Source organism: Bos grunniens, chromosome 14 (assembly GCF_055505025.1).
Source record: "Bos grunniens cultivar Pamir isolate PY7600 chromosome 14, Bosgru_T2T1.0, whole genome shotgun sequence".
NCBI classification, from domain to species: Eukaryota; Metazoa; Chordata; class Mammalia; order Artiodactyla; family Bovidae; genus Bos; species Bos grunniens.
In genome coordinates this window covers 7,633,262-7,647,466 of record NC_141178.1, presented here as the reverse complement: position 1 = coordinate 7,647,466, position 14,205 = coordinate 7,633,262, and the positions used below count along the sequence as shown (strand labels likewise).

General features: G+C 38.7%; 1 protein-coding gene across 2 annotated transcripts in view; it reads left to right on the top strand.

Moving 5' to 3' along the window:
- The window catches only part of MMP16 (matrix metallopeptidase 16), a 397,127-nt gene that overhangs the window by 284,547 nt on the left and 98,375 nt on the right, over nucleotides 1-14,205 (top strand). For both annotated transcript variants that reach the window (XM_086335241.1, XM_086335242.1), the window contains exons 5-6: nucleotides 10,813-10,974; nucleotides 13,250-13,461. In XM_086335241.1, the coding sequence (XP_086191367.1) occupies nucleotides 10,813-10,974; nucleotides 13,250-13,461 (374 nt within the window). The remainder of the gene's footprint in view (nucleotides 1-10,812; nucleotides 10,975-13,249; nucleotides 13,462-14,205) is intronic.

The following is a 14,205-nucleotide window of genomic DNA, read 5'->3' as shown; positions in this document are numbered from 1 at the left end:
GTGGAGTGGGGGCAGGTAAAGTATCCAAGAGCAGTTTACCTGGGGGTTTTGATTCCAGGTATATGAGAATGTGTAGTGAAATTATTGGTTGTGGCTGCAGTTATCTGAAGAGGCTGTAAAATCTACTTCCAAGCTTACTCCTGGAAATCTTTGGTAGGAGGCTCTGGTTCTCCACATGTACCCTCTGCATAGAGAGCTGTTTATAGGACATGGGAACTAATTCTCCAGAGAGAAATAACAAAGAAGGAAGTCCTAATGAACATTATGACCTAACCTTGGCAATCACATACCATCACTTCTACCATATTCTACTCCAGCAAGTACATATAATGAAACACCAGGAGGTAGAAGTCATTTGGGCCACCTTGGAGATTTGACTCCCACATATTTCTTTAGCTTCTCAACTGGCAAAACCAGTGTGTGGATAGTTTGAAAGGACAGAAGTTTAAGAAGGCCCATCCTATTTATCTATTAGGCACTGAGGTGACTACCACTAATCAGAGATTTCATGATGATTTCTGAGTTCTGTTTCTACACATGGACTTGAGCATTTTAAATTACATATTTAAATAAAAATTATTAACTTGCTCAAATATGTTCCCAGTCATTTTACCTACAAGTAAATATTAAGTATTTCCATGCATCAGAAGCTGTCAGGGAAATTATGGTATGTGTTACAATCAAGTTATGTGCAAAAGGCCAAGGATACACAGAGACAGAGAAACTAAATTTACCTGGGGAGGTGGACAAAGCTTCACAGAAGAGGTGTTTCTGAATTTTGTTTTGAAGGGTTAAAAAATTTTGCAAGACTGACAGAGGTAAACAAAAAGATATTAGAAAAACAAATCCAGACCTTCAGAAAGTTTCAGAAGACAACATACAGAATGATACTGCATTTATAAAACTATAATTTGTTTAAAGACACATATTTGATTAAGCAGGAGATTGAGAAATTTAAAATTCAAGTTAGTGATTGCCTCTGGAGGGACCAGGACAGTCAAAGATAAGGGCAAAAACAGAGATTGATTTAGTAATGCTAATGTTTTAATACTTATATAGGATTATGAATGTCATGATTACATATAACATTTTCTACATATGAAATATTGTATAGTCATTTTTGATATTCAAGGTATGCTGTTAGCAGAAGGAGTTGCATATGGAAATGAATGGAGGGTTGAAAAAGTTCAGAATGAAATATAAAGACGTAATTATGATAAGGAAATTTTAAATAATGCATTATATTTAATAATATACGGTTCAGTGTCCTGAAATTATATTGGAGTATACAAAGTGAAGAAGATTAGGGATTCAATTGAAAACAACACACTCAAATCTCAAAATCTTACAAAAGAAGCAAGTACTATTTCTGTATTAAGAGCCATTTAGCTGATTTCACCTGCATGTTGATAAGATCAAGGCATATTGCAGTTGAGAATCTTGAATCATGTAAATTAATGATAAGTTACAGAAGCAGTTATTATTTTCATCATTAGGCAAAAAGTCTGGTGCATTTTAATTGTCTAAAATTCATCATGGGCCAAAAACTTTTGTTCTAAGTAGAATTCAAACTACAGACTGGTACTTTACTTAACAACTTACCCTTTTAAACTGTTATGAATCTTCAGTAAGTTTTAATTATATTGTTGCCAGTCATCTGAAGGATGGTAATTACTTGGAGCGTTTAGCCAGTATTTCTGATTAAAAGTACTGTGGCAAAGTCAATAGGTCATGGGTTCATGTCCTAAGCCTATTAATTTTCTTCGAAAGCCTTACTTTATTTCTTAAACAAGGAATGACTCCACTGTTAGGAAAGATGCTTAGAATAAATTAGATTAATCTGAAGTGAATAGACATATGAAATATGATTTTTGCTGTTATCACCTTGTCTTACTTTTTGTGGTTTTTTTCTTCATTTCTCTTACTAGCTGAAAGGAAAAAAAAAAAAAAGTGAATAAAACACTGTTGTCCTGTGAGAGATTTGAAGTACTTGTTAATTCATCAAGGTCCAATAGTTTGATACATGGCTAACAGTGATATTTCGGAGAAGACAATGGCACCACACTCCAGGACTCTTGCCTGGAAAATCCCATGGATGGAGGAGCCTGGTGGGCTGCAGTCCATGGGGTCGCTGAGGGTTGGACACGACCAGTGACTTCACTTTCACTTTTCACTTTCATGCATTGGAGAAGGAAATGCAACCCACTCCAGTGTTCTTGTCTGGAGAATCCAGGGATTGGGGAGCCTGGTGGGCCGCCGTCTCTGGGGTCGCACAGAGTCGGACAGGACTGAAGCGACTTAGCAGCAGCAGCAGCAGCAGTGATACTTACCTGACCAAGAGTGAAAGAATGAATTCCTACTTACTTATCTAAGAACAAAGTTCAGGTTACATTTTTCCTAGGGAAGGGGACATAATACACAGGAGGAAGGTTATGAAGGTTGGATTTATTTCCTTTTGAAGAATAAAGACAAGACATAATCCCTGTAAGATCACATTGGGACTTTCTGACAAAGAAGTTGTATCTGTTTTGATAAAAGAAGGGCAGGAGAGTCTTAAGGGCATTTTCCAAACCAGTGCTATCATCTTGCCAAGCTTGGATGTCACCATAGCATCTTGGGAACCTTGACTGCACACCTTTGTGTCTTCTGCTCCTGGTTACACAGCCTTGTTTTGCTGGCCCATTGCAAGCTTTATGGATTGCTGTTTTGTCATTAGGTCTGCTTTTGATAAAAATTTCTCTCACTTTTAGCGCACTGATAGCACATTCCAGCCAAACTTACATGTATTTTGTAAGCATGAGTATGCCCAGACCCTAAGCATACACCTGTCCTACCACTTTGCAACTTCTTTGCAGTTGTCCTAGTTCTTGTTCAGTTGTGAAGTCGTATCTGACTCTTTGTGAACCTGTACTGCTTCTCATCCTGTTTGTCTCGCTGTTAACCCTATGCATGCTGTTCTTTGAGCCCAGAGTAGGCAAGGTGTGAGCGAAGAGGCTGGTAGAAGATATGAAAAGCTATAGGAACTGCAGACACATTTCTTACCATAACCAAGCCATAATGGAGCCATAACATAACCTCATATAGCATAACCATATTGCTGCTCCAATGTAGTCCCAGTGCAGCAGCAGCCAGGGCTTTCATGGTGAAGCTGTATTCATACAGGAGTATTGCACAAAGCAGCCCATGACGAAGCAAGTACTTGTGCTGTGCACACGCAGTGCTGTAAGCAATCTCAGCTGTTACATAGTCATTATTTACAAAATGTGGGGCGAGAGAGCCTCAAAACGCCATCTTGGCTAATTTGTTCTCTCCCCACCGACCCCACGGACTGCAGCATGCCAGGCCTCCCTGTCTCTCACCATCTCCCAGAGTTCACCCAAGTTCATGTGCACTGAATCAGTGATGCTGTCCAACCGTCTCATCCTCTGCCACCTTCTTCTCCTCCTGCCTTCAGTCTTTCCCAGCATCAGGGTCTTTTCCAATGAGTTGGCTCTTCCCATCAGATCAAATCATTGGAGCTTCAGCTTCAGCATCAGTCCTTCCAATGAGTATTAAGTGTTGCCGTCACTTAGGATTAACTGGTTTGTTCTCCCTGTTGTCCAAGGGACTCTCAAGAATCTTATGCAACACCACAGTTCAAAAGCATCAATTCTTCGGCGCTCAACCTTCTTTTTGGTCCAACTCTCACATCTATACATGACTATTGGAAAGACTTTGACTATATGGACCTTTGTCAACAAAGTGATGTCTTTGCTTTTCAATACGCTGTCATAGCCTTCCTTCCAAGAAGCAAGTGTCTTCTAATTTCATGGTTGCAGTTACCATCCATATTGATTTTTGAGCCCCAGAAGAGAAAATTTGTCACTGCTTCCACTTTTCCACCCCTCTATTTGCCAAGAAGTGATGGTTTCAGATGTCATGATCTTAGTTTTTATAACATTGAGTTTTAAACCAGGTTTTTCGCTTTCCTCCTTCACCTTCGTCAAGAGGCTCTTTAGTTCCTCTTTGCTTTCTGCCATTAGAGTGGTATCATGTACATATTTGAGGTTGTTTTTATTTCTCCCAGCAATCTTGACTCCAGCTTGTAACTAATCCAACCCAGCATTTCACATGATGTACTCTGCATATAAGTTAAATAAACAGGGTGACAGTATACAGCCTTGACATACTCCTTTCCCAATTTTGAACCAGCCAGTTGTTTCATGTAAGGTTCTAACTGTTGCATCTTGGCCTGCCTACAAGTTTCTCAGGAGATGGGTAGGGTGGTCTGGTATTCCCATCTCTTTCAGAATTTTCACAGTTTGTTGTGATCCACACAGTCAAAGCCTTCCACATAGTCAATGAATCAGAAGCAGATGTTTTTCTGGAATTCTCTTGCTTTCTCTATGTTCCAAAGAATGTTGGCAATTTGAGCTCTGGTTCCTCTGCCTTTTCTAAACCTAGCTTGTACATCTGGAAGTTCTCAATTCAAGTACTGCTGAAGCCTAACTTGAAGGATTTTGAGCATATCCTTACTAGCATGGGAAGTGAACACAATTGTAGACTAGTTTGAACATTCTTAAGCCTTACCCTTCTTTGGAATTGAGACGAAAACTGACCTTTTCCAGTCCTGTGGCCACTGCTGGGTTTTCCACACTTGCAGACATATCCAGTGCAGCACTTTGGCAACGTTATCTTTTAGTATTTTCAATAGCTCAGCTGGAATTCCATCACCTCTACTAGCTTTATTGGTAGTAATGCTTCCTGCTGCTGCTGCTGCAGCTAAGTCACGTCAGTCGTGTCCAACTCTGTGCGACCCCAGAGATGGCAGCCCACCAGGCTCCCCCGTCCCTGGGATTCTCCAGGCAAGAACACTGGAGTGGGTTGCCATTTCCTTCTCCAATGCATGAAAGTGAAAAGTAAAAGTGAAGTCGCTCAGTCATGTCCGACTCTTAGCGACCCCATGAACTGCAGCCTACCAGGCTCCTCCGTCCATGGGATTTTCCAGGCAAGAGCACTGGAGTGGGGTGCCAGTGCCTTCTCTGGTAATGCTTCCTAAGACCCTTTAATGTATTTTCTGGGCATGAGTATACCCAGATGCTGAGCATACACCTGTCCTACCACTTTGCACCTTATTTGTGGTTGCAGTATCTCATCAATATTAGATTTGTATCTTAATGAATGTATCTCTGATATAAAATCACAAAGGTGCTCATTCCGGAGTTGGTGTTAGACGTCTGACATGTAAAATAACTGTGATTCATTTCTCCCTACTTCCTCCCACCTGTGAGTGTTCTCTGAGACACAATCTGAAGCCTTCTCCATAAATTGCATACTCACAAACACTCCCGTGGTTCCTACGTCTCTAATTAAATGACTCCTTTCTTCTTTCTGTTATCTCTGCCTATGACTAGCACATGCTTGCTGGATGATCCATAAGAGCATGTTTCATTGTATTTTTTTTTTAAATTTTTAACTCAAAATGTAATCTTTCAAAGTCCTGTTTTCCAGTAAATCTGACCTCCTGTGCCTTTTGATTTTCCACTGTCCAAACACTGTGAACATCCCACTCTCAGTCCTTAGTCCCTCCAATCATTGTAATTCCTCCTCTAAAATATTTTACAAAAGCAAACTTGTTCTGCACTCTCCAATTTCCTATAGACCATAGCCTTTTTCATTACTTCAGACACAACTATCTTCTGGCACTTTTGAGCAACTCAGTGACATTTATTGAGTGCTGGCGTATTTTAGTCCCACTGTCTGATGCCATATAAGAGTAGTGGTCTCCTCAGTTTTCTCTTACCTCATTTCATTCTCTTTCCACCCATGATAGTCTGAAAAAAAACTGGGGAGTGGGCAGACAGAAAAAGGTTGTTAAAGGAGGACAAACTTTCAGTTATAAGATGAATAAGTCCTAAGGATCTAATGTATAGCATGGTGACTATAGTTGATGACACTGAATTTTATCACTGCAATTTGATAGAGTTCTCACGGCAAAGAAAGAAAGCTGGTAATGGATGTGTTATTAACTCATTGAGGAGAATCCTTTCGCAATGTAAACATATCTCAAACTACCACAATGTGCAGTTTAAATATTTTGCAATTTTGTCATTTGTACTTCAATAAATTTTGTGGGAGGAAGAAAAATATCTGAACTATATTTAGATGGAAATGACATTCTGTTCTTTACTATTCACATTCTAATTAGTCCTCCACTTCCTACGAACTCATTCACTCATTCAGCTCATTTAATGATTGAAAGTGAAAGTGAAAGTGAAGTCGCTCAGTCGTGTCTGACTCTTTGCGACCCCATGGACTGTAGCCTACCAGGCTCCTCCCTGCATGGGATTCTCCAGGCAAGAATACTGGAGTGGGTTGCCATTTCCTTCTCCAGGGGATCTTCCTGACCCAGGGATCGAACCCAGGTCTCCTGCATTCAAGGAAGACGCAGGCAGACGCTTTAACCTCTGAGCCACTAGGGAAGCGTCTGCCTGCATCTGCATGGCATGTGGGAGACCTGGGTTCGATCCCTGGGTCGGGGACATCCCCTGGAGAAGGAAATGGCAACCCACTCCAGTACTCTTGCCTGGAGAATCCCATGGACAGAGGAGCCTGGTGGGCTGCAGTCCCCAGCGTCGCAAAGAGTCGGACACAACTGAGTGACTTCATTTAATGATTAATCATCTGCTAGATGTCAGACAATGTCTTTGAACTGAAGGTGTGAAGATACATGATGCACAAGTTCAGTCTTTAAAGAGTTCAAAATTCATTGGGAAGACCTGCTCAGAGATGATGACAATAAAATGCTACTGACTTTTACGATAAGGTGATGCACAATGGGTTATGGGAGCAAAAAGAGAGCACGTGGTAATTGTACCCCTTTGGGGAAGGACATCATAGAGAAGGTAACATTTGAGCACTCACACCAAGTCAACTTGATATGCATCCAACACACCAAGAGGGCTTCCCTTGTGGCTCAGTTGGTAAGAGAATCCACATGCAATGCGGGAAACCTGAGTTCAATTCCTGGGTTGGGAAGATCCCTTGGAGGAGGGAAAGGCTACCCAATCCAGTCTGGCCTGGAGAATTCCATGGACTGTATAGTCCACGGGGTCACAAAGAGTCGGACACGACTGAGAGGCTTTCACTTCACTTAACTTTAACACACCAAGCAAAGGAAGGTGTGTTTCAATTCTAGGAGGAAGACAGTTCATGCATTTACCTTCAGGGCTGAGCAAGCACATACTTACATAACTAGAAAGAGGGTATCAGAAGGAAAAGAAATAGGAAATAATGTTGTAAAGGAGGAGAAAGGAATATGGATAAAAGATCTTGGAAGTATCTTGTAGGCAGAGGAAAAATATCAAAAACTGAAGCAAAAGTGGGTGCAGGAAGCTGTCCTTTCTCCCATTATACATTTTCCTGCTGTATACCCCCTGGAATTTCACTCCCTGCTTTGTCCATGTTATTTAATTCCTTTAAATGTATTCTTAAAGTAATAGTGATCTCTTTTGTTTGATACCTTGGGATCATGAGGCTTATTTTCAGGCCCTCTCCTCCCATTTTCATCTGTTACCACAGGAAGCACAGGCCAGCCCTTACCCCTGGGACTCTCATTCTCTTACAATTTTGTACATTGCCATTTCTGCCTTCATTTCCTTCCTTCTCTCTGCTGAAGCTGTTCACTCCAGAGATGTTCAAAGTCCATTGTCAGCAAAACCTCTTTAATAGCAACCAACTTATTTTGAAAATGTTCCCTTTAGATTCTTTCGGTAACTAAACTTAGTCTCTCCATTGCTTCAAAACGCTAGCTGTTTTCTCCCCCAGATTCCTTCTACTGCAGGACGTGAGCTATGATACATGCCCTCTTATATTTTCTTTTCTTTTTAATGCCACTTCAAGATCATGCTCCCAGTCTCCTCCATAGAAATGTCAAGCTGTGACTGATTTTGTTGGACTGTTCCGTCCACGTGTCCCCTTGCTGTAGTCATCTACCAGCAGCCACATTGTTCTCCTGAATCCTTGACGACTTTATCTCCCAGTTTGACCCTAATCCCTTTGATATCACTTCATTTTTAATTGGAGGATAATTACAAGGCTGTGTTGGCTTCTGCCCTACAACAGAGCAAATTGGTCATGATTATATTCCAGCCCCCTTGGTCATCATAGAGTGCTAGGCTGGGCTCCCTGTGTTATACAGCAGCTTCTTGCTAGTTATCTATTTTATACATGACAGTGTATATATGTCAATGCTACTTTCTCAATTTGTCCTACTCTTTCCTTCCCCTGCTAAATACCACATTTATTTTAATTCTTGGTGATCTCAATGGTCATGTAGAAAAATTTTTCCAGTGTTCAGCCCTCTAAGTTATTGGATCTCCCATCCAATGACTTTGTATTCCACTCTAACTCAGAGACTCACTCCCATAGGTATATCCTTGACCTCGCTCTTACAAATCTCAATTTCTGATATCTATTATGACTGCCACAGAGTATCTCTCCAGCTCACTCTTACTAGCCTCATGACACCAAATATCCTTTCACAACATCATTTAAGAGATGATCTTAATCTTATCACCATATCTTGCTATAATCCTTCATCCCATAATGTAATCACTTCCTTCCTTACATGAGATAAATACCCTGGCAAGTCAAAAATCAATCCCTTATTTATTTGAATCTCTAAAAATTTTCCATGGCCATTTTCAACACTCAAAGAATGAGCTCCTGGTAAGGCACTCACCTCCACCAAACAAAAAAAGCAAGGCAACAAATGATAAGTTTCCTAGTGTTTTGTCCATTGAATGGTATCTTCATTCTTTTAAGTTGCTGGTGTCAAAAGACATGGTGTTATCTTTGACTTTTTTTTTTTCTCACACCTTGCATTTTGTCTTTTAAGAAGCTATGTGATTCTTGTTTCAAAATGTATCAAAAATTTTACTGCTTCTGTATACCTTCATTATACCCGCTTTGGGCCAGGTCACTAGTATCTTTGCCTGAATTATTACGCTAACATCAGAGATTTAATCATGCTGAGCCCCTTGCCCACTGCATTTGATTATCATAAGTAGTTTCCAGAATGATCTTGTCAAAATGTAAGTCAGATTATGTCCCTCCTCAGCTCAAAACCTTTCAATGATCCCCACTGCAGTCAGCCTAGAAAGCAAAACCATTACTGTTCTCTAAAATTCCCTGTATATTCTAGGCTCCATTTCCTCTCTGACTTTATTCTTTGTCTGCCTTATTATTTATCAGTATCATTTTTCACTATGTAACATCCTGTTTATTTTACTTTTCTATCATGTTCCTCTCTGGTCTCCCCCATTAGAATGTAATGTTATGAGGACAGAAATCCACCTATGTCTTACTACATGAACTTGCAAATTGTATTTCATGTCTCCAAGCTTTGTTTTCTCATTTTTTAAATGGACATGATTATAGTGACTGGAGAACTGTGGGAATTAAGTGAGAAAATACAGGTCAAAAGGCCCAGTGCAGAGTTAGTAAACTTAATAAAGGTAGTCAACATTTTTATTACAGATAATACATATTATATTATTTTTCTTTTAACTTCTATTTCTTTTTAAGCCTCTCTAATTTGTTCCCCACTGATATTTAAACAGATATTCTCTGAAACTCAGGTAAGCCCCAGATATGTTTGAACGGCTCCTTTCTGTGTGCAGTTAGCCCCACGGTTTCACCCTTCCCTCTGACAGACTACTCCAGAAAGGAAGTCAAAAAAGTACTGGTTATGCACCCAGTTTTCATGTTTAAAAAAATAGCCCTCTGCAGGTAATCACCACAGTGATTACATTGTAAAAGTGGTTGGAAAGGAATGTTCCTTAAAGTGAGACTCAGGAAGTCCACTGAATTCTTTAGCATTTGTAACAAGTCAACCGCCTAAAACTGCATTTTATGTTCAGTCATGTTAAATTTATCACTTAGAAACATAACGCTTGGAAGAATAACAGCCCCAATTCATTGATACTCATGAGGTTCAATTAAATTTTTGGAATGAACAAATATCCATGAAGGACTGGCTCTGTTCTCAGGCGCTGACTTATGATGATCCGAGAGTGGACAGCATGTAGAGGCCATCCGCAGGGGTCTGATTACACAAAGTCAAATTAACTGTCTCTGAGAGTTCTACGATAAATATATTTTGTTCAGATCATGCATTAATTGATTAGAATTTGTATTTGCAGAGCTAAGACTAGATTTCTAGTTTTTATGACTGCTACCCTATGACTTTTATTTTACACTCCTATTTTCCTATATTCTAAGCTGGTAAGAAAGATAACCATATTCTAGGAATTATAATAACCTGAGTTCTAGTCACAGCTATGTAAATACAAAGATTTACTATTGTTGACAAAATTTGTCACCCCCTATGCCTTAATCTACTCATTTGTGTAAAAGTAGGGATTGTACCTTGTATTTTTTGTGGAATTATTGTTAGAATTATGTCCAATATGAAGATCACATAAGTGAGATATAGTATATTGCATGTTTTCTAGGATATTTCAACAGCAGTAGTAGCGATTTCTGGTGCTACTGTTCTCTCTTCAACTTTTGTTCTTTATTCCTCTTTAAGTTTCTAAATTTTTGTGACTTCACTATCATCACCTCCTCACCACCAACCCTGCCCCTTCTTTTAAAAATAACATGTTTGATTTTACCCAAAGGTGATCCAATGATAAAAATCATACTGATCGTTGAACTAAAGAGTTCCTCTTATTTTCCTTGGGTAAAATTTTGGTAATACCAATTGTCCTTGTCAATTCTATACTTGAATATTAGTTATAATGATGCCTTTTCTTCTCATTTGCATAGGAAATGACTTATTTCTTGTGGCAGTTCATGAACTGGGACATGCTCTGGGGCTGGAACATTCCAATGACCCTACTGCCATCATGGCCCCTTTTTACCAGTACATGGAGACCGACAACTTCAAATTGCCCAGTGATGACTTACAGGGCATCCAGAAGATATACGGTAGGTCACCACTGATTCTGTTTGATTAACTCTGTAGTGAAGTATAGAATTCCTGTGTTGTCTTTTTTGAGATAGATGCTCTAAGTGTTGTATTAGAGAGAAAAATATTGAATGAAAATCTGATCTATTGGCAAAAGTCTTCTATCAGTCAAGTTTAGTTGGCACCAATCGCAGATATCTTAATGTACAGATTATGGGAAAGCTTAGGCACTGATAAACTTTCCTTACTGAGTTAATTGAAACCTGAAATTATAGTAAAGATCTGATAAACTTTAGTATTTAAAATTCAGGTAAAATATAATAAATTAATATAACCAATAAACACAGTGAGTTAGAAGACTTTGCTAGAAGAGACTGAGACTTTGATAAAAGCTGACAGATTGATTCTCACTGATATTTGATGTTAGATCCTGACAAACCACTTCTGAAAATGCTGAAAATAATCTTGTGTAATGGATGTAACAGAATAAACTCAAAAGCATGTAGTTATTGACTAAGAGTAAAAAATAACAAATGGCTAAGTTTACTAACACATCAGTTCAGTTCAGTTGCTCAGTCATGTCCGACTCTTTGCGACCCCATGAATCGCAACACGCCAGGCCTCCCTGTCCATCACCAACTCCCAGAGTTTACTCAAACTCATATCCATAGAGTCAGTGATGCCATCCAGCCATCTCATCCTGTCATCCCCTTCTCCTCCTGCCCCCACTTCCTCCCAGCATCAGAGTCTTTTCCAATGAGTCAACTCTTTACATGAGATGGCCAAAGTACTGGAGTTTCAGCGTCAGCATCAGTCCTTCCAATGAACACCCAGGCCTGATCTCCTTTAGGATGGACTGGCTGGACCTCCTTGCAGTCCAAGGACCCTCAAGAGTCTTCTTCACACATAATTCAAAATAAATGTATAGTAGAGTAAAATTGTTTTAATTTATGGGATTCAGTCAATGAATGAAAATTAAGACAAAAGGGAGAGAGACTATTACACATATTTAAATCCTAACTCCCTCAACATGGCCATTGACTTTTATAAAGACATGTATTTCACACAAAAATTTAACTGTTAAGAACTTGACATTTATAATCTACATGTAGAGAATATGCTTTAGTAAATTAATAAAATGAAGCTTTCATTTTACAATACAAGGTAAATGTGTGCTGTACGTATATTAATATTCAGTATTCAGAAACTATAATTTACATTTTTCAAGTATCATAGTTTAAATTCACTAATTTGTTTTTCATTTATTAGTTTTTCAACTTCAAAGTGGTGAGAATTCTCTCAGGGTTAAAATAAGTTTTGGGGGAAAAAAAGGTCAATTTTTGTTACTGCTCTTTTTTGGGGTGCTACTGAGAAAACAGAACTGTCTGGGACTCAAAACTAAATGGCTTATATGTTGAATGAGCTAGCCTCTGCCTATGTGGGTGTCATCAGACATTCTGCTGAAGTAGTTAACTGAAAGGAGGCTCTTTCTCATGACCTCATGAGTTAGTAGTCTAGACTGAAGGTCTGCAAAAGAGTATTCTTTCCATATCTAAATATTAAGTGTAAACAGCTCTGTATTTCTCTTTTAAAACATAAATCCCCTGAGGAATGATGCTTTACATCTGTAGCAGATTACATGTGTAAACTTTGGCTTGATTTAGAAACCCCCTTTTAGAAATACTTCTTCACATTAATATTTTACCTTGTAGTGTTTTAATCAATAGGCGTTTTAGATTTAGTATTCAAATGAAACACTAGTCTAGCAATTTGTCAAAACATTTCATTAGAAAAAAATAATGAAAGTCAAGAAAAGGTTATAAAATACAGTTAGGTACATAGATAGAATAAACTTTGATTTGTTAATGTTTCGAAATATTTGCACAGAATCATCTTTCAAAATCTAGGATTGACTTTAGTAGCGTTTACATGCAGGGTTCCAGTATTCATTTTAATTTATTTATTATTAATATACCACCTACTTCCAAAAGAGATTTCAAAGCAGCATATCCAATAAGGACTGTGGTGAAGCTATTAAAAAAAAATCATTAAAAATTAACAAAGAAGGCCTAGTTACTTGGATCTAGAATTCAGCATGATAAAGACAGTCTCTGATGGACTTGGCAATGGTTTGTTGAGTAAAATGGTTTGTTATTTCAGTAAATATACAATCTTAAAGACCTCTTAGCTCACTTAGTCAAACCCTTCACTGATGAGTGACTGTCCTCTGGAGCATGTTTTCTAGCACCCTTCCAATTTTAACTGAGCCAAGTGCTGTCCTCATATTTTCAAAAGGTCCGCCTGACAAGATTCCTCCACCAACAAGACCTCTACCAACGGTGCCCCCACACCGCTCTGTTCCTCCCGCTGACCCAAGGAAAAACGACCGGCCCAAACCTCCGCGGCCTCCCACGGGCAGACCTTCGTATCCTGGAGCCAAACCCAACATCTGCGATGGGAACTTTAACACTCTAGCTATTCTTCGCCGTGAGATGTTTGTTTTCAAGGTAGGAAGCTGTGACTTTTTTTTCTTTTTTTAACGGTAGATTAAGTGTCTACAGTGTCGCTTTAGAAAACAAGTTCTCGTTCATTCTAACACCACCTTCCCAGGCCTTTCACAGTTAGAAGGTTCAAAGAAAGTATCTTGAAAAGAAATGCACAAATGGGCTTAAATGTCTAGCAGAAGATTCTCGTAACGTTCTATTTGGGGAATGCATTTATGTCAGCAAAAGCTAAAATGCTTAGAAATGTGAGGCTAAAAAATGCTGCATGTTATGAACAGATAAAAAAACCGTAATTTCAGTCATGAATAGGAACTAATAGAGATGATTTGCTTGGGAGCTTAGCCACTTCTAGGCGCGCGGCCGCTACTCTGTCTTTGGTTTGCACATCTTTCTGAGATCCTTATAATTTCACTTGACAATTACAACACTGCTTTTTTTAAGAGGAGTATTGATCATTTCATTTTGCTCAGGGTCTACTAGTAGCCATTTAAGTTAAATCTCTTTGAGATGGTCATTTTGATTTTACATATATATGTTGTGTGTTTTTTTTTTTAAGTCAAGCATTTATAGGCATAAAAATCCAATGTCAAAAATTAATGTGAACCTAATTTACATTATTTTTTAAATGTTATAAACTAAAACTAATTTTATATTTTGCTAAATGTGCATTTCAGTGACATTGAATTCTCCAACAATAACCCTGAAAAACAATGTATCAAAGTAAATTACATAATACTAAAAAGTGAA